Here is a 21,351-nt window from a genome sequence, read left to right as displayed (position 1 = left end):
TGTGCTTAAAACTGCTGCCGTCTGCGTTCAGTTAGATTGAATGTTTCCTGCATTTTTCAGCATTAAAACTACACCAGACTAATATGAGACTGGTGTGACGTTGCTCTGTATGTAATCAAGTCAGACTTAAAAGAAATGTGCAAACTGATGAAGCTAATAAAGAGTGACGTCTCAATGTTGAGTTAAATGTTATTTGGTTTATGGTCTGACAGCGTAGCAATTGAATCCAAAGTGACCCTGCACTGTATATACATTAATGTAACCCTTTGCACTGTGTAAGTTGTTTCGCTTTAAAAAAAATTAAGATTTAATTGTATTACTCGTCTGAAGTTGTGCAACAGAATCTCAGTTCCTAAAATCTCATGTTTCTTCAAAAGCATCAGTGAGTATTTGCAGTAGTTGTATGAGTTTCTCAGTTGTCAAAGTGATGAAACCGGATCTCAACATCTCAAGTCACTGTGGTTGAGAAGAACTCAAATGTGCTGAGCATGCTGGGAAACCAAATAGCTTACAGGGATGTGTAGGATTTTTACTTTACTGTTCTGGGCTACATTTCCTAAAAGCATCGTAAGCCTAAGTAGATCGTAGAACCATTACCACCAGTGATCTCTACAATTAACTTAGCTTGCGATGCTTTTGGGAAACGCAGCCCTGGATTAACCAGGAGACCTGCACAGCTATTACAAAACATACAAACAGACATGGATGCTCGAAGAGCAAACTTTTTTTTGATAATTCATGTATTTTTAGTCATTTGTCATGTGGTCCATGTGTACAGAAAATATCTGTTATGTAGCATTAATAAAATTATGATTAACAACTTAAACCAACTTAAACCAAGCCATTTTTTGTATCTGGTTTTAGAGATATTTTGGTAATCTGAGAGGTGGTCAATCAGTTTAATCCAGCAAAGACCAGCAAACCAGTTTACATTAAAATATGAAGCAGAGAGGTGGTCAGACCAGATGAAACCAGCAAACCAGTTTATACAAAAAAACTAAGCAGAGAGGAAGTCAGACCGGCTTAAACCAGCAAACCAGTTTCCACAAAAATATTAAAGGGGTCATGAACTGCCTTTTTTATTATTATTATTTTGTACTGTTCTCTGAGATCCACTTATTATGTTATCAAGATTTTTACATCAAAAAACATCATAATTTAGCAGTAAAAGGCTATTTTCTGTCCTGTTTTGACCCTCATCAGAACGCTCTGTGTGAATAGCTGTGGCGGATTGTAGACTCGGAAGTAAACGCCCACTGATCTGATTGGCTAACAGTTGTGTATGTTTAACAGCTACATTCTTCACAGATGGATGCTGCAGTGATTTAAGTTAAAAACGCATAAATACTCAGTTCATATCAAAGATGGGAATGCAGTGAGACAGCTCCGTCCTGTCGTCTCTGGTTTCCATCCGTGGGGTTAAACGCCCGTGGCAGTGCAGCTGGAGGACTGGCATCACTTCAATAGATCTTCCTCCAGATGAGCTTGGAATAGACGTGCGTTTCTGGTCATATAGACATTTCAGAAGTCACTGCCACGTGACGCTACTTTGATCGTAAGTTGTTGTTTTTTTAGCAGCATTCTCAGTCTTAAACTAGTGTAGATTGGTGTGCTTAAAACTGCTGCCGTCTGCGTTCAGTTAGATTGAATGTTTCCTGCATTTTTCAGCATTAAAACTACACCAGACTAATATGAGACTGGTGTGACGTTGCTCTGTATGTAATCAAGTCAGACTTAAAAGAAATGTGCAAACTGATGAAGCTAATAAAGAGTGACGTCTCAATGTTGAGTTAAATGTTATTTGGTTTATGGTCTGACAGAGTAGCAATTGAATCCAAAGTGACCCTGCACTGTATATACATTAATGTAACCCTTTGCACTGTGTAAGTTGTTTCGCTTTAAAAAAAATTAAGATTTAATTGTATTACTCGTCTGAAGTTGTGCAACAGAATCTCAGTTCCTAAAATCTCATGTTTCTTCAAAAGCATCAGTGAGTATTTGCAGTAGTTGTATGAGTTTCTCAGTTGTCAAAGTGATGAAACCGGATCTCAACATCTCAAGTCACTGTGGTTGAGAAGAACTCAAATGTGCTGAGCATGCTGGGAAACCAAATAGCTTACAGGGATGTGTAGGATTTTTACTTTACTGTTCTGGGCTACATTTCCTAAAAGCATCGTAAGCCTAAGTAGATCGTAGAACCATTACCACCAGTGATCTCTACAATTAACTTAGCTTGCGATGCTTTTGGGAAACGCAGCCCTGGATTAACCAGGAGACCTGCACAGCTATTACAAAACATACAAACAGACATGGATGCTCGAAGAGCAAACTTTTTTTTGATAATTCATGTATTTTTAGTCATTTGTCATGTGGTCCATGTGTACAGAAAATATCTGTTATGTAGCATTAATAAAATTATGATTAACAACTTAAACCAACTTAAACCAAGCCATTTTTTGTATCTGGTTTTAGAGATATTTTGGTAATCTGAGAGGTGGTCAATCAGTTTAATCCAGCAAAGACCAGCAAACCAGTTTACATTAAAATATGAAGCAGAGAGGTGGTCAGACCAGATGAAACCAGCAAACCAGTTTATACAAAAAAACTAAGCAGAGAGGAAGTCAGACCGGCTTAAACCAGCAAACCAGTTTCCACAAAAATATTAAAGGGGTCATGAACTGCCTTTTTTATTATTATTATTTTGTACTGTTCTCTGAGATCCACTTATTATGTTATCAAGATTTTTACATCAAAAAACATCATAATTTAGCAGTAAAAGGCTATTTTCTGTCCTGTTTTGACCCTCATCAGAACGCTCTGTGTGAATAGCTGTGGCGGATTGTAGACTCGGAAGTAAACGCCCACTGATCTGATTGGCTAACAGTTGTGTATGTTTAACAGCTACATTCTTCACAGATGGATGCTGCAGTGATTTAAGTTAAAAACGCATAAATACTCAGTTCATATCAAACGATCTGTAATAACAGATAAAGCAATAGTGAGCACATAAGAAAAACAGTTACTCACACTCGTGTGGTGCGACAATACTGTCGGATCCGATATAGTCGCACAGCATCGTCTTTTAGTTTCAATCTTTCTGAAAATCCTGCATCGAATTGTGCCTTGTTTGTAAACGCATCCACGGTGAAATGAAGTGGACAAAGGACCAAGTTCTTACTGACGAGGTCTAGATCTTCATTAAAAATAAAGTTCATCCACTAATCACTCTTTCTTAATGTTGGGATCAGAAGGAAGGCAATGCAAAGACTGTGTTTTTCCCACAACTTGGCTCTGAACAGCGTCTTGTTGTCCTCGGATTCATCTTTATCATTTAGTTTCTGTGTAGACCGGCGTTTGCCTCTCTCATTATTTACACTAGATACACAAATCGGTGGGCGGGGCTAAACAGGCAGTGATGTAGAAGCAGGCATAATGAAAACCACTATCATTTGTTTATTTTATGCTTATAATTTTCATTCCTTTTCTGTTCTGAAAACGGTTACATTTCAAGGATTTGTTGTGGACTAGTGTTATTTTTTTATTTATTTTAGTCTTAGTTCTGTCTCAAATGTCCATTTTAGTTATTATCATATTTAGTCAACCTGTCCTGTTTTTGCTTAGTCAAGTTTTAGTTGACAAAGTCTGGTAATTTTAGTCAATGAAAAAGTCGAATTTTAGTGTTGTCATTCGAGACGTTTCAGGATGATTGTGCTTTTTTTCAACTATAAGCACAGAAAAGCTCTAATTGGGGGATTTAAACGGGTAACCCCAAGCATGAAAACTTGTAAGGTGTATTTTGTTTGTTTGTTGTTGATTAAAATAGAGATACTTTGGATATAGAGAGTTTTTACTTTTTTCAACTACATTTTAGTCTGCTTTTTTCGTCAACAATATTTCATTTTGTATTAATCATAGTGTAGTTAGTAGTTATTGATGTTGGTGTCATTAGTTTTGTCTCATAGTCATGAAAAAAAGCTTGACGAATATGTTTCATCATAGTTTTCATTAACAAAACACAAATTCGTAACACTATTGTGAAATTACTGTAGGTGAACTAAAATACAGGTTTATAGTGTTGGTAAACATTTTATTTACTGTTATGTGAAATTATTTCTGAGTGTAATAATAAAATGTGACTTAAACGGATTCGACTTATTATTCTCTCAACAATGCAATTTTGACCTGGAAAATATGGTTTTATGTGCTGCTGTAATTTATATAATCTTTCTGCAGCACAAGGTTCATTTTTAGCAGCTAGAAAACTGATATGCGGTTAGCGTGACGTTAGATTTTGGTTGTACATACACCCCTAGGGTAAATGTGTCACTTCTCGGTTGTCAGACTTTAATGCATGCTTTAATAAACCTCGTGCATATGTTGCATTAATATTTTAATTTGTGCTCCTTATGGTTCATAATGAATGTTCCTCCTTTCCTTTGCTAGTCGCTGCATTGAGTTAGTTTATGCGGAGTTATTTGTCAAATGAATGGTTCATGCTCGTTTGAAAAGGGATCCTGTGGGGAGCCCAGTCCGGTAAGAGATTGTGAAGTGTGACTGTTATTCTCTGCTCGGTCTTGTTTGTACAAATCTGTTTCCATCACAGGCAATGTGCATTAACTTAACAGTGAGTTTGACTAATAATAAGACCCTTTTTGCTCTATTTGCATGACAGTTTTGTTTTGAGGGAGAAAAGTATTATTTTGAAAAATGTGTTTTATTATGCAAATGTGTTTTGTTTTCTGAATCCAACAAACAAAAGGGATTCATGTATCAAATTATATATGAATATAAGATGAGCTGGAAAGGATTGCACATAAACATATTTGCATTCCTACAAATATATGATTTGCACATTTGTGTTCTTGATTTGCCACGTAGCCTTATGCCGAAGAGCTTTCACCGAATTGTTTTTTGCAGATGAGAACGTGGCTCTGAAATATTTAGTAGAGTGCATTCATATGAAGCTAATCCATAATGCAGCTTTCTCCCGCCCATATCTGCTGCTCTGAAAGTGTTTGTTATTACCAGAACTGAAATGTATTATTCAGCATCCAAATAGCAAATTATTAGCCACATGTACATCTTTTTTGAATGGTAAACATCCAATTTACTTGCAGCCAGTTTCTTTGCTGTAAGGAAACGGGGGAAAGAATTACAGCAGCGAATCTGCACATCTTAGCAAACACACTAATTTCACCCTTGACTTTACACACACTATTCCAGTGCGGTAGATTGGTGGCTCTGTTGATTAAAAAAGAAATTAAATTTGATAAAATGTACAGAGGATGCACAGCATGGAGATGCATATAAATGTAAATCAAGGTTTAGAGGTGTTTATGCAGATTTGAGTCACCGCACATGTTTAGAAGTGTGAAAACCAATGCTTAAAGGAACATTTCACCCTAGCTGTGCATTGCCACTATTTCTGTTAAGCTCCAAAAAGGAGGAAAAGGCTAAAACATAAAACTAGTCCAAATAACTTGTGCACTGTATTCAAAGTCTTCTGAAGTCATACAATATATATGTGTGTGTGTGTGTGTGTGTGTGTGTCTATATATATATATATATATATATTTCACCCTTGACTTTACACACACTATTCCAGTGCGGTAGATTGGTGGCTCTGTTGATTAAAAAAGAAATTAAATTTGATAAAATGTACAGAGGATGCACAGCATGGAGATGCATATAAATGTAAATCAAGGTTTAGAGGTGTTTATGCAGATTTGAGTCACCGCACATGTTTAGAAGTGTGAAAACCAATGCTTAAAGGAACATTTCACCCTAGCTGTGCATTGCCACTATTTCTGTTAAGCTCCAAAAAGGAGGAAAAGGCTAAAACATAAAACTAGTCCAAATAACTTTATTCAAATATTCAAAGTCTTCTGAAGTCATACAATATATATGTGTGTGTGTGTGTGTGTGTCTATATATATATATATATATATATATATATATATATATCTGTATATGTATATGTATATATATATATGTATATGTGAGGAATTTGAATAAAATAGTTCACCCAAAAAATTCAAAATTGCTGAAAATGTGCTCATCCTCAGGCCATCCAAGATGTAGATGAGTTTGTTTCTTCATCAGATTTGGAGAAATGTAGCATTGCATCACTTGCTCACCAGTGGATGCTCTGCAGTGAATGGGTGCCGTCAGAATGAGAGTCCAAACAGCTGATAAAAACATCACAATAATCCACAAGTAATCCACACCACTCCAGTCCATCAGTTGATGTATTGAGAAGCCAAAAGAAACAAATCCATCATTAAGACGTTAACTTAAAACAATGAATTCTGGCTGAAAGACGAGTCCATAATCAATAATAATGCTTCCTCCAGTGAAAAAGTCCATCCTCTGCCTCTCACATCAAAATCTAACAACATATTTGTTTAGAGGTGTTTTTGGACTATTTTGGCTTGTAAACGGTGCTTGATCTGTGCAAATTTCTCTCCTGATTCAGACCAGATGACTTTTCCACTGGAGGAAGTGTTATTATGGATTATGGACTCATATTTCAGCCAGAAACAACGGTTTGAAAAAAAAAAAAAAAGGTCTTACTGATGGATTTGTTTCTTATAAACACGCAGTTTTTCTCTTTATAAGATGTTAACTGCTGGACTGGAGTGGTGTGGATTACTTGTGGATTATTGTGATGTTTTTATCAGCTGTTTGGACTTTCATTCTGACGGCACCCATTCACTGCAGAGCATCCATTGCTGAGCAAGTGATGGAATACTAAATTTCTCCAAATCTGTTCAGATGAAGGAATAAACTCATCTACAGTGGGGCAAAAAAGTATTTAGTCAGCCACCAATTGTGCAAGTTCTCTTTTGCTCAGTTCTTGTGATCATTTTGACCCCACGGGGTGAGATCTTGCGTGGAGCCCCAGATCGAGGGAGATTATCAGTGGTCTTGTATGTCTTCCATTTTCTAATAATTGCTCCCACAGTTGATTTCTTCACACCAAGCTGCTTTCCTATTGCAGATTCAGTCTTCCCAGCCTGGTGCAGGTCTACAATTTTGTTTCTGGTGTCCTTTGACAGCTCTTTGGTCTTGGCCATGGTGGAGTTTGGAGTGTGACTGTTTGAGGTTGTGGACAGATGTATTTTATACTGATAACGAGTTCAAACAGATGCCATTAATACAGGTAACCAGTGGAGGACAGAGGAGCCTCTTAAAGAAGAAGTTACAGGTCTGTGAGAGCCAGAAATCTTGCTTGTTTGTAGGTGACCAAATACTTATTTTACCGAGGAATTTACCAATTAATTCTTTAAAAATCCTACAATGTGATTTTCTGGATTTTTTTTTCTCATTTTGTCTCTCATAGTTGAGGTATACCTATGATGAAAATTACAGGCCTCTCTCATCTTTTTAAGTGGGAGAACTTGCACAATTGGTGGCTGACTAAATACTTTTTTGCCCCACTGTACATCTTGGATGGCCCGAGTAAATTTTCAGCAAATTTTCATTTTGGGGTGAACTATTCCTTTAAGCTATTTATATATTTAGTTGATAACCCCTGTGAGAGAATCAAATTATTGAGTCGAACTTGGGAATCAGTCCGATTTGTGAACTGGATCAACAAATCCAGATCTATTGAACCGAACAGATTAGACATAAATCTTTCATTAACTGAAATGAGAGCATATGTCAAGATCTTCACTGAAAGTGAATTTGGCTCCATTTCTTGTTCAAAGTTATCATATGACTTAAGCAGTCTGTTTGGTCTAGTTTATGGTGCTTTTTTTTGTCTGTGTGCCTATTCATTGTAAATGCATAGAAAAGAGCATCTAGTTCAGCTCTTCAGCAATAACGTCTTCAGTGCAAGAAGTTCATCAAAGTAAGATCTGCAAAAGGAATCGTAACTTCTCAGTATGTAATTCTATCCTCCTCCAGAGCAACAATGAAAAAGAAACGCAAAACAAAACTCAACAGATGGACATAATTGATGTGGCACAGGCAGAAGTCTCACTTTGAGATGCTCAGAGGGAATGTTTGGAGCGAAGTGAGATCTGAGGTCATCCTAAGTGCAGCAGGAATGTCTCCGGTGTCTGCTGGGATACTGCTGCCGGTTCTTCCTGTTTGCGGTCATGTGGCAGTCATGCATTACTAGTGAAGCATAGCTAAAGACAGGAGAGCAATGCCGCCCACCACAGATACAGCAGTACGCAGCTGTCGCGGACGCTTCTGTGATGGAGCGCTTTACGGCGTGAAGCAGCAGGAGTTGTGTTTTAGCAAAGAGGCTTAACCCTTATGAATACATTTTCTGCTTGTTTCTCCATTACTGGAGGCATCATAAGCCCGTCACACACCCCTGATCACATTTCAGCACAGCTAAACTCCAAACCATGTGTTCTGCTTGGATCTGTTTTTGTGTGGGTTTTGTGCTGTTTGTTTTTTTTCAGTGATTTTCTTTATTTGTATGCCTTTGGGTGTCAGAGGTGACAGAAAAGAGGAAAATAAGTGACATGCATTTGATTTGTTTTTGCATTGTGAGATCATTCCTGTTCTGCAGCATCTATTAAACTCTGTAATGTTTACAGATATGCTTGTGTTGAGAATATTAGGGAAGTGTTTAAATAAAAGGGTGAACTAAAGGGTGTTAACAAGCTAAAACTATGAAAAAAAAAAAAAAGTTTGTTCCTTGATATAAAATGGATGTTAACTGAAATAAAATAAAAAACAAACAAATTTCATTTCAGCTATTCATCATTTTTATTTAGTTTAAGCTCAAGTACTGAAATAAATTACTAAAGTACTAAAACTGAAATAATAAGTAAACACTACATAGACTTACTTGAAGAAAAACAAACTAATAAAAATGACAAAAACGCACAACCAGATTACAGAAAATACTTCAAAATCTTAATACATATTAATAGAATATCATAGTAAAATAACAATGGGGTGAAACAGACTTTCAGAAATATGAATAAAAATTAAACGGGTTGGTTTTGAATGCATTATTTATCGGCTTTAAGATATCGGCCAAATTTTCTTATCAGGCCGATACCGATAACAGAAAAAATGAGCATTTATCGGCCGATACCGATATGGTGGCCGATATATCGTGCATCCCTAGTTTTGACTATGCAAATGAGCTCTGTTATGATTCGCTAAGCTCTGTGCAATGTGGCAGTCATATGCTAATGTGAAATTGGTGATCATTTGAGATATAAATGTGAGATGTCTCATTGTAATTTCTAAATGAGCGTTTCTGCAGTTTAGTTTCTATAAATGGCAGCATTGGCTCATTGGAAAAATGTGCCTCTACCTACATTTTTGCAAAACCTCTAAAACATGCCTATACATATAATTCCGTTTCCAACAGCTGCAGTTTTGGCAGGAAAACACCACCTTTTATTTGTTTTCACACAAGTTCTGATTACAGAGGCATATTAATGATTAATATTGATTAATGTTCCTTGCACGATACTGTTATGACCTCAAAACACTTTTATCATAGTGTATGATTTATAAACTAATACAATTTGACGTTTGAATCTCATAATCAGTGATTTGGCTTTTCTGATGTAGTAAACTTGCTTGTAAGCTCACCTGATACAGCGTTACACTTCTGATGTGGAGCGTTTGGGCTTGAGTTCCATGAAACGTGAGTAAAATGGCATGGTTGCTTCAGCAAATGCGTGTTTATCTCACGTTTGCTTATGTTAACACTAGGGCTGTGCAATATATCGAAATATCTCAAATGTACATATCGCAATATTCATATCGCTACAGCTTGCAATATTTGGGGCCATGAACAAAAGACAAAGAGTAAATCACTCACTGCTCTTACCTAAATAGCTTTTGTAGCTTAAATAAGAATCAGTGCATATTGAATTCAAAGAGCAAATACTAAGCAGTTTTTTATTTTTCCTTTTTATTATTCAGTTCCTAAACTCATGTTAGAATGACATTTTTATGTAATGCTAGAGTAAAACACTACCGTTCACTTTCAGAAGTTGTTGTAGGGGTGCTTTCTTATTAGAATCAGAATCCGAATGAGCTTTATTCACCACTTAAGTGTGCGCAAACACAAGGGATTTGTTGTGGTTTTACAGGAACACTTGGTACATAAATACATACAAATAAGACACAAGATAGTTATAGAAGTTCACAGAACTGACTCAGCAACAGCTGAGTAAAACTGTTTAATCTGAGCATGTGGCACTTTAAGCATTATCGTATCGCATATCGAATATCGCATTATTTAATTAGTTATCGCATATCGCATTTTTCTTCAATATCGCACAGCCCTAGTTAACACTATCGGGTATGTTTAGAGTCAGGTTTAATGTAGCTGATATGCTATTTTCGAACACGATAGAGCATTAAGCTTTTAGCAGCACTTGCTGTCACTCGCTCACTTAGCACTAACTCACTTAATTTCCAAACTGCAGCCTTGTGTGTAACAGCCAGTGTTATAAAACGTTGCCAGATTCACGTTCAACAGTTTTGAATAAAACTGAACGTGCTTTTAGTACCACTCACTGTATATTTCACTTTGAAAGTGTCACGAAATGTGCAAGAAGCAATGTTCATTTTGCAGAAATGTCGCTACATGCACGTTTTCCCAATGAACCTGGGTTGATAAGTGTTGTGAGGTCAGGAGGTTTTTTGCATTGTGAACGTTGGAATTTCTTGCATAGTATGAACTTGTTTTCTTATAATAAATGTTTAGAGTTTACTACTTTTTATCTGAGCCCTGAAATCCCGTCCTGTTTCTCTACTCCAATATTGTAATTATTGCATACAATTTGATGAGGTTTTTAACAGATAATTAAACTGTCACTCACCTTCAACTGTGATCTTTTTATGTGTAATTTCATCTCCTAAAATAAAATTAGATTTATAGGGAAACATGCTCACACATTAGAGGAACCTCTATGATGAGATTAAAAGTGGTGTTTACCCACATAAAACATATTTGATATTGACTTGATTTGACATTTCTCCCAGTATCTGCCAAAGTGTGTTTTTCACCATCTCACATGAAAAAGGCTCCAGCCTCAAGTGTCTGTTATTCTGGTAAACCAGGAGTGTTTTTACCAACACTCAACTGTAACTTTTTGCTGTAGTGAATTAGGCTTGCTGCGATAGACGGTGTTTTCGGTTATACCGGTGTTAAGCCGCAACACCGGTTACGTCATTTGCCTACTGTGGCACCGCCCCCCACCGTCGTTTTGATTTATTTATAGTAACAAAAATCATTTAGCCTAGTTCAGTTAGAGGACAGACACTTTTAAAAACTAAACGCTCAATGCAGCGTGCCGAACCGAGCATGAACGACAGTGCACCACAGAGCAGGACTCAGATTATATTTATCACATGAGGAGAGTGAGTCGAGCTGACTGACACGAGTGAGGTGAGAAAGACAAGACGATGGCAGAAGATTGTTTAGAAAGGAAATGCAAAGGCGCCTGTTTGGCAATATTTTAGATTTTGAAAAGCCTGTTGACTGGAAGTTTATACATTCGTTTCTTATTTATTTGGTTCCACAGTGTTTGCTGATTACTTTATTAAAACTTTGTGTATTTTATTTTTTTTTATTTTACATCAAGGTGTATGTGCCGTGCCTCCAAGCTTACTTATTCATTTTGCAAATAAATGTTCAATGTTTCTTATTTATTTGGTTCCACGGTGTTTGCTGATTTTCAGTTTTATATACCTATTTAAACTTTGTGTAGCCTAAGTAATTTGTTATTTTATTAGGCATATATGGTGTATTTTTATTGATTCAGTTTGACGCTGTTGTTGCATTAATTGGATCAACGCCCAATTGCCGCTAATTTGAAAGTGAAAGTAAAATGAAATTTTTTTTCAAGCTATTTGAAAGCCAAGAAATCAGAAGACAAGAGGGAAAACTCAAACGAACAATTGCGGCAGTTCAATTGCCGCTAATTTGAATGATCTGTGCTAGTCGCTGAGGAAATACATCAACTTTCACCGTGGATAAAGCGGAATCCAGCCCGGGGTCCGTCACATGTGTGTCTGAAACCGTCATTAAAACCAAACACACATTGTTGCCAGTATATTCACAATAAGTCTGAATGAAACTGACAGTTTGGTCATAGTAAAAAAATTTTCATTATTTGGGAAGGTCAATTAATGTGTGGGAGAACCTTTGAAGTACTAATGAATAATCTAATCAGTTTAACATCAGATATGCTCATCATATTATTGGTGTGAAATATTGATTAGTGATTATCTGAGTTTGAGATTACTAGCACAGGCAGATAACTATGCATGACTGGATGATTAAGTGTTAAAGGGGTCATATGATGCGATTTAAATTTTTTCTTTCTCTTTGGAGTGTTACAAGCTCTTGGTGCATAAAGAAGATCTGTTGCAAAGACTAAAGTCTCAAATCCAAAGAAATATTCTTTATAGAAGTTAAGAGTCAGCCACACCTACCTAAAATGGCTCGTTCTAACACGCCCCCACATACCTACCTCACTATGGGGGAAAATTTGCATAACGCCGCCCAAATGTTCACGCAAAGAAAAAAGGCGTAACTTTTAGTCTTGCTGTAGTATTGTTGACGCTGCAGCCATGTCCTGAAGACGCTGTGTGTTTCATTGTGAAAGCGAAACTACTTTGTTTGGTCTTCCAAAAGAGGACGATATCCGCTTCTTCATGCCTAGAGCTGATCTGTGCTAGTCGCTGAGGAAATACATCAACTTTCACCGTGGATAAAGCGGAATCCAGCCCGGGGTCCGTCACATGTGTTTGCCGCTCATTCGTCGGATCTCGACCCCGCCGCCTCAGCTCACTCTATCCTGGCCTCAGTGCACGCTAAGCTGGGGCTTCCCCTCACGCTAGGCCGCTGTGTTTTTCGTTATGAAAGCGAAACTACTTTGTTTGGTCTTCCAAAAGACTATGACTACAAATCAGTGGTATTTACAACACTGTTCCAGAACAGTTCAACCCAAATATCCAGATGTGTGCAGCACATTTTATGGAGGACTGTTTCCTGATCCTGGGAGAGTAATGTTAGACTAAAATGCCGGCGATTCTGACTCACGGAAGTACGTTTTCATTTAAATGATTTGCCACTGATGATTCAAACATCAGTTTTCGGCAGTGTAGAGTAGCACTTGTTGTTTGTCATTTCTCTGATCACAAATGCAGACAGTTTTATGTTTACGCGGCACGATGCAATGCAACGCAACGCATAAAAAGACAGTATAAGTCATTATAATCCGTAATTATGTCCCCACTGGATGCAACAAATGCCTCGTTTGTAATGGGTTTTAATATTTATGTCTCGTCGCTCCGGCTGGGACACGTCGTCAACAGTATGTGAGGGGCGTAACATTTCCGTCTCACACTTGAGGTATTCTGCCAATCACAGCGCATTAGATAGCTGACCAATCAGAGCGCACCTCGCTTTTTCAGACCGATGAACTTTGTAAAAATCGACACGTTTCAAAAAGGCAGGGCATAGAGGAGAAACAATAAAGTACAGTATGTGGAAAATAATGTGTTTTTTTAACTTATCCGCATAAACGCATTTAATTACACCAAATGCACAAAATAATGTTCTTTTTAGCAGCATCATATGACCCCTTTAACTAGAACCTTTGTCCATGTTAAATATTTATTCAAAATATAAATAATGTATATTTATATATATATATTTGATTTTTTTACATTTCAATTTTATTATATTATATAATAAATAATATATGATACAAGTATAATTAAAATAAATAAAAAATAATTGTTTAAAAAACAAACAATTACATTTTTATACTTTGATTATATAAAAAAACTAACAAAAACATACAAAAACACTTTTATACATGTATTTTATTATAAATAAAAGAAAATATATGTATAACAATATTAAAATCAAACAAATACATATAAATATACTAAGTAAATTAGATATTAATTATATTTTACATTTATATTTTAATTAAATCTCTAATATCGAATTTTAGCATCTGCATCAGTCATTGGAAACCCATTGATTGATTGACTAATTGACATGTCTTTTCCACACAAAATTGATTTACATTCACCAAACATGTTCATTCACACAGTTTCTGTTATCAGCATCAGCGTTACTCTTTTGTGCTGCTGTCACACATCATGGCTGGATTGATCTGTAAAGCAGTCGCTTATCTCCACTCTCTAGACAACATGTGACCTCCCATCTTTTGTGCTGAATTTAAAGGCAGAATCATACAGAATGAATCATGTGACAATAGAGATGCTGACCAGACGCTGAGTTCCCATATCTGAATCTATTCAGTGCTTTCAGTGTTTCCAGCCAGTGGTGTCTTTTGATGAAAGGCTGCCAAACATAACTTATAATAGGATTAATTAAATATGTTTAACACCTTCAGAATTATGCAACACATTTATCTAGTTTAACATTAAAGCTGTTTGATTTTCATTGAGTGTGATTTTAAAGATGAGGTGGAGCAGCACACATCAGCACATGATAGAGATTTCATTTATTCATAATCATAAATCAAATCCAGATGGTAATTTACAGTCTTTGCATGGTGACAATGAGCTTTGAATCTCTACAAGTGTTGAACTGTATCTAGCAGTGAAACGCATGAACAGATATTATTGCTTTTTGATGCATTTGAACCTAGAGGCGTAAAGTGTAATGCGTTCGATCTTAAAATACTCCAAATGAGATCAGGAGATGTTGTAATGTTTTAATTAGGGCTGTCAATTGAATCATTTTAAGTGGATTAATTATATGATGTGCTGATTAATTAATCAGAGATAATGGAATGCATCAATATTTGCACAGAAAAGCAGCAAAAAGAAGGCAATATATTGTCTTTTATTTAAGTATAGTTGATGCTAATTTGATAATTGATCTATTAATCCATAGCAATCCATTTTGCAGCCCAGGCTCATTGGAAATATGTTCAGTATCTCTTAAACAAAGTTTATTAAATTATTCTGGCTTAATTTCTCTTAGGAAGTTATATTACTCCACAAACTCTTTTGGAGAAACTTGTCTACCCTGAATTCATTTGAGATTTTTTTTAATCTAAAGAAAACCTATAAAACCTTTATATAGGTTTTTAAATTGCTCTTACACTATTTCAACAATGAAAAGCCAAGGAAGCTGGCATGGCGTTAAAACACCAACCAACCAGCAATCATTGGAAATACGTGACTCTGGCTACGTTTCTGCAAAACCAGAGGTACAATTTGCTGCAATATTGCCAAGCAATATAATTTTTTTTTCTCTATTGCATATGTGGGTTTATTAAACAGCCCAGTGTAATAAGAGAAGGAAAAACATTTGTGGGTACATTTTTGCAAAAGGATATTGCATTGCTTGTGTCATGTTTTACAGCAGATTCAAAGTGAAATAGTATTGTTTTTCAAGGTTCTCAGAAACCGTTAAAGTGTGACAGTAGTGCTAACAATAGGTCAACATAAGCAAACGTCACACAAAATGCATTTTCTGAATCAACCGTGCCATTGTAGCTCGTTTCCACAAGTCTTTGAGCTCTTTTATTGTGACTTGTATTTCACACAATGCTGTAGCGCTACCGAGCAAGTTTAAGTGATCAGAAAAGCCGTATGTATGAAGCTGGTTATGTGCTGCAAACATCAAAATGTATTCGTTTACAAATCATGCGCTATGGTAAGTGTTTTGAGGTCGTAACATAGTATTGTGCATGAAAAAAGTATTTATTAATCAATAATCTGCACCTGTAATCGTAATTTGTGTGAAAAGGAACGAAAGTTTTTGGTGGGCCCCATGAAAATTGTATTTTTCTCTAAATTCTGTGTTTTCGGTTAAATTTATTTTGGATTCTGTGTTTTATGATTGAATATAAATCATGTGTAATGAAGTTAATTAATAAAACTTCAACAATTTTAATCAATCTTTAAAAATGTAATCAAATGAAAATTTAACAATTACAACAAAACATTGCGCTTTTATTTTTGGTCAAATAAGATGCTGCACAACAGAGCTGGATGAAGTAAAACATGGATGGAAAAAATATTTAGTTTGTATGGTGTTCTTACAAATAATTATATTATTATTAGTAATTTCAGAAGTACATTTAGTATACAATAGTGATATATTTCTGTCATAATTTCTTCAAGTTAAACCAGACTTTTATTTTGGTGGGTTGTCATGAAGGTCTTTCAGTTTTAGTTTCAGTTTGTATTTGACGGTAGTTTTTCTCACATTAAACAGTGAAAAACTGGTGAAGTGACTCTCTGGAGGGGAAGTTCATGGGTTCATGTCCTCATGTTGAGACACAGACTCAGAAAACACTGTGTGTTTGAGTTTGTACTGTATATCAGAGGAAACCGCACCATTCATTCACACAGAGACACATTAGCTTATTAGCCACCGACTGACTGTTTTCACGCTTATTTCTGCCGTCATCTGCCAATATATCTTGATCTCGATACGATTTCTTTGATATTATTGATCTTTATTGTGTGTTTGTTTGTAAAGTAGCATTATTTTTTTGGAGATGTTAATATAAGGCGTTTGTTCTCCTTGGTTAGGTTTTCTCCAGCTCGCCGTGAGCAGAAGTGTCTCTCGTTCTCCCGCTCCATTCTGTGATGTCACGGTACCATCAGCGTTTCGAGCGGGATTTCCGCAGCGTGTGGGAGCGGAGGGAGCGCTGCGCCTCCAACAGCAGCTGCGGCGGCACAGTTAACGGCTGCGTCTCCACCTCTGCCTCCTCTATCCCCAACAGTGGCAACAACCGTCCCGGCCTCCTGCCCCTGCCCGTCATCCCCTCGCTGCTGCCCACCCCGGTCACCGGGGCAACGAGCACGGCCAATAGCGAGCTGACCTGCAAGCGATTAGCCTCCACCTGCACCACCTCTGCGACTAAGGTAGGACTGAACACACCTGCAGCTGCTCTCTCTGACTAATTTACTCACCCTCATGTCATTCCAAACGGGTATAATTTTCTTCTCTGAAACACTATTGAGAGATGTTCCCACTTCAACGGTAGTCGATGGTAATTCACACTGCTAAGGTCTAAAAGGGACAAAACAGCCCATGAAAGTGTCCATATATGATTCATGCAGATTGTATTTTGAAGTTAATGTGGTCAAATTTGATGTTGACTTTGAAGCGGTGTTATTTTGGTAACAATGAGGTACTATTATAGTTTTTATTAGTATTTTTAATTAGTTTTAGTTAAAGTTTTAATAGTTTTATGTAGTGGTCGACCGATATATCGCCAAGGCCGATATATCGGCTGATATTCGGCATTTTTCAAATATATGCGTTCTATTTGGGACTTTTATTTTGACGGTGCTGAGAGTGGCAGCGCCTGCGCGCACAGTGCTCACATTCTCCCTCTTGTTCGCCGTCGTCATTAACATTTCTGTCCACGAACAGAAGTCTGTCTAAAAATCCGATAGATCTGTTAAACAAAGGAATTAAAATGTATTCAAAAAGTATTATAACGATTGCTTTTATATTATTGTAATAGAAAGGCAAACATTATAAAACTTTCTCATTTGCTGTCAGCTTTCAGCAAATACGCATTTACATCATTTGAACAAATCTTTGAATGGCTAATGAAAAAAATAATTTCACAAACCTTGCAAACTTTGCAAACTCCAGTTGTGAGATCTTGTGAAGTGTGTATGTGACCTGCATGATCGCGTGTTCTCTGCGTGACTTTTGGTCCGTGCAAGAGTGTTACCTTGGCTTTAATTATAAAACTTTCTCATTTGCTGTCAGCTTTCAGCAAATACGCATTTACATCATTTGAACAAATCTTTGAATGGCTAATGAAAAAAATAATTTCACAAACCTTGCAAACTTAGTCAAATCCAGTTGTGAGATCTTGTGAAGTGTGTATGTGACCTGCATGATCGCGTGTTCTCTGCGTGACTTTTGGTCCGTGCAAGAGTGTTACCTTGGCTTTATTTGAAAAAATATGATTCCCAATGCACACAAACTTCCCAGAATACTGAGTGCTCTGTTGATTACAGTTTACTTCCTTTTTAATTATATTTTTATTAAATATTTATTTATTTGTGAAAAATACGTTGTCATCTAAAGTATAAGTATGTTTATTTTACAAATTTATTTTTTAATCTATTTTCAAATGATTTCAAATTTCTTAAATATTAATTAAAATAAATACAATTATATCGGCTTTTTGTCAGCCATCGGCAACCTTGCTTTCCAAGATATCGGCATCGGCTGTCAAAAAAAAATAATATCGGTCTTTTTTCGTATACATTTTTAATTTTAGTTTAATTTGAGTAATTTGGTTGTCTGTTTTTATACTTTTTAAAATACATTTTTATTTCAGTTTGAGTTATTTTAATACATCAGGTTAAACTAAATAAAAGTGAGAAATTTTGCCTTACCTTAAAAATATTTAATAATAATTTATGATTTTGTTTTATTTCAGTTAAACTTTGCCGAATTATTTGATTAATTTATTAATGAAATAATAAAACTGAATTAAATTATTTTATTTCAAGTAACAATTTTAGTTTTAGTAGGAATTTCATTAGTCCAGCAGCATAATTGCATGATTAATTTGACTAATAATTCCCATTTATTCTCTGATTAGATGTAAAAGCTATTTGGAAGGCCTTGGTAAATTAGACTAGTGATTCTCAACTGATTTTGCTTCAGGATCCAGATATTGCAATAAACATCACATCAAACGTAGTTTTTATTGCACAGAAGTAAACCAAATTGCTCAAAAAAAACAAACATTCAAATCGTTTGAACTTTGTCTAGGTGGTATTTAGGGATATTATAGTTTTTCTCGATTGCTTAAACACATTTCTTGAAACTATGCCTCGTATTCTCAAAACAGTAAACACAAATCCATAACGTCTCACCCAATTCCCCAAACATCCTACTTTCAGGTCAAAATGAAGCTCTACACTCAAAACCATTCACTCTTGCTAAAAAAACAAACTTTTCCCTCAGACATCACACACAGGCTTTCAAAAACACACACACTACAACATAGTATTACACACTGGTGCAATAAATTCAAAACAATATATCCAAAACTGGTAAGTTATGTTGCTTGTGGTTCTCCCCCTCAAAAACCTTTTCACATGAACACAAAAGACACAACCAATGTATACATTGGCACATTTTTATTCATTCATGTACTACACAGCACAACTGTAAAAAAAAATAAAAAAATAAAAAATGATTCCGTTTCAGCATCCCGTCTTTGTTCTGGGTCAGGCCAGAGAATCTCGTCCACATCACAGGCTATATTGGCCCTAGCCAGGCAGCGAGGGTAAAATCCTCTTGCATGCCTGGTCCACCCCTGGCATGCATCTACTGATATGTCTAGGCAGGCTTCTTCCATGGCCTGGAGGAGGTGAGCACGGATATAAGGTTCTCGGTCATACACTTTCAACCGCCATGCCGAAAAAACCTCCATCTATCGGGTTTAGAAAGGGAGACTATGCAGGCAGAAAGATGTTAGAAAACCTCGGGTTATTGGTAAACCAGTCACGAACCAGAGCAGCGCGATGGAAGCTGACATTATCCCAAACAACAATGTAACGAGGCTGCTCTGGCTGTGCTGGTTCCAAAACTCATACCTGAACATATTCCACTCGTTGGTCTTTCACTCTGTCAGAGTTTTGTTCGAAAGGGACGCGGTACGCCGGTTTCATCCGGAACTGGTGCTTTCGGAGGATACGATCAATTGTGGAGAGGCTGATGGCATTTATCCCTAGAAAATGATGATTTTCCTCAATCACTCTCCTTTGAATCTCTCGCAGGCGGATTACTTTATTGGCAATGACCATGATTACAAGCTCCCTCTCTTGCTCCTCCGACAAAAGCCTTAGTCTGCCTCCACCAGGTGGTTGTCTCTGTGTCCTACAAAAATAGAAGCACTCATTACTGTAACTGTCACATCCTTTTTACAGGAAAAAATGGAAACATACTGAAACTCTATCTGTATGCGAGGCAATTTGATGCATTTCTTTATTACAGTAGCATAGTGCAACAGTGTATGCACTCTAAAGTTACTGTACAGAGCAGTCTTACTGTAAGTGCACCTACCTGTTTTCCTCCTAGAAATATAGGGATTTGTGTGTAGAGTTTTGCAGTAACAGTTCACCGAATCTGACTCATGTGTTAAAGCAGGGGAATAGTGTTTATAGTTAAGCAAAATGGGTGTGCTTTTTGAAAAATGGCGTTATGGCTATGGTTATGAACTTTTAGTTCAAAAGCCTGGTTATAGTGTTTTAGCAATCGAGAAAAACTGTAATATGTTGACATCTGTCCATTGTGACTTGGAGTATGTATGTTTGTGTATGTATATAAGTATATAATCAAGTATAGTTAATATAGCTAAATAAACTGACTTTTTTTCTTTGTATGTTGCTGTTCGTTTGGAGCATTTGATTTTTTCCTCAATTTGGCTTGTATAGGTAAAAATAAACCGCGATGAACTGGGATTTCCTCAACAGAAATGTATTTGTTATGTATAATGACCAATTTTGTCCTTGGCTTGCTGCTTCAATTCAAGGGATTTCCTCAACAGAAATGTATTTGTTATGTATAATGACCAATTTTGTCCTTGGCTTGCTGCTTAAATTCAAAAATTCAGTTTGACTGAATTGATTTCAGGGGCTTTTTCTGTTTTTTTGGATGAAGCCAGACATCAGAGAACAGGGCCGTTGACTTTGAGACCCGTGTATTTTTCACGGTGTCATTCACAGATATAGCAGTGTCCCTCGCAGGTCTGGAGAGCTGTGACCCTTTTAAGAGCTGCGTCTCCTTGCTGTTGAAAATCATCTGCAGCCACATGCTCACAGAATTCATCTCAAGGAAAAGCCGCTCCAGCCTGAAGCTTTTTCAGCGGCCAAAGGCACAAACTGAAGGCCAAGAGTTCCGCCTTTGAACCATCAACAAGAGCAAGACATGGCACTTGGGAAGCTTCTTTCTTATAAAAACTCGCCTCGGTTCCCATCAGCAGGAGACCACCGCAGATTCCCATCTCTGAGGATGTTTTTAAAGATGCCGCAAGCCTTAAGGAATCGCAAACTTACTTCACAAAGCAACGGTCCTGACAAATGATGGATCATCGGTTGCTGGCGGCACGGGAGGGAACGCTTCTGCCGGGTGAGAAAGAGGCTTCTGTGTTGACAGCAGAGATAGGAATAGCAAATAAGAGCATGACAGTTTGGATGCTGTATTTGGCTTTGTGAGAGGCGGAGAGCGATGCTGTCCAACGCCTGGCGGATTAGGATTGTGGAGGACAGCCATCCGCTCGAATGGAGATGGCTTATTTGACTGCGAGCCGTGATCCTGTGCGCACACCGCCGGATGGAGGATGAGCAGAAGCATGCTGTCGTTGTTAG

General features: G+C 36.9%; 1 protein-coding gene across 1 annotated transcript in view; it reads left to right on the top strand.

Moving 5' to 3' along the window:
* LOC107594123 (kelch-like protein 29) overlaps positions 1-21,351 on the top strand; it is a 136,166-nt gene that overhangs the window by 21,530 nt on the left and 93,285 nt on the right. Inside the window, exon 3 of the mRNA XM_016284069.1 lies at positions 16,531-16,866. Coding sequence (XP_016139555.1) covers positions 16,588-16,866 — 279 coding nt within the window. The 5' untranslated portion in view covers positions 16,531-16,587. The remainder of the gene's footprint in view (positions 1-16,530; positions 16,867-21,351) is intronic.

Source organism: Sinocyclocheilus grahami, unplaced genomic scaffold (genome assembly GCF_001515645.1).
Source record: "Sinocyclocheilus grahami isolate Dianchi unplaced genomic scaffold, SAMN03320097.WGS_v1.1 scaffold179.1, whole genome shotgun sequence".
NCBI lineage: Eukaryota > Metazoa > Chordata > Actinopteri > Cypriniformes > Cyprinidae > Sinocyclocheilus > Sinocyclocheilus grahami.
Note: the sequence above shows the minus strand (reverse complement) of the source record. Positions and strands in the feature narration are given on the sequence as shown.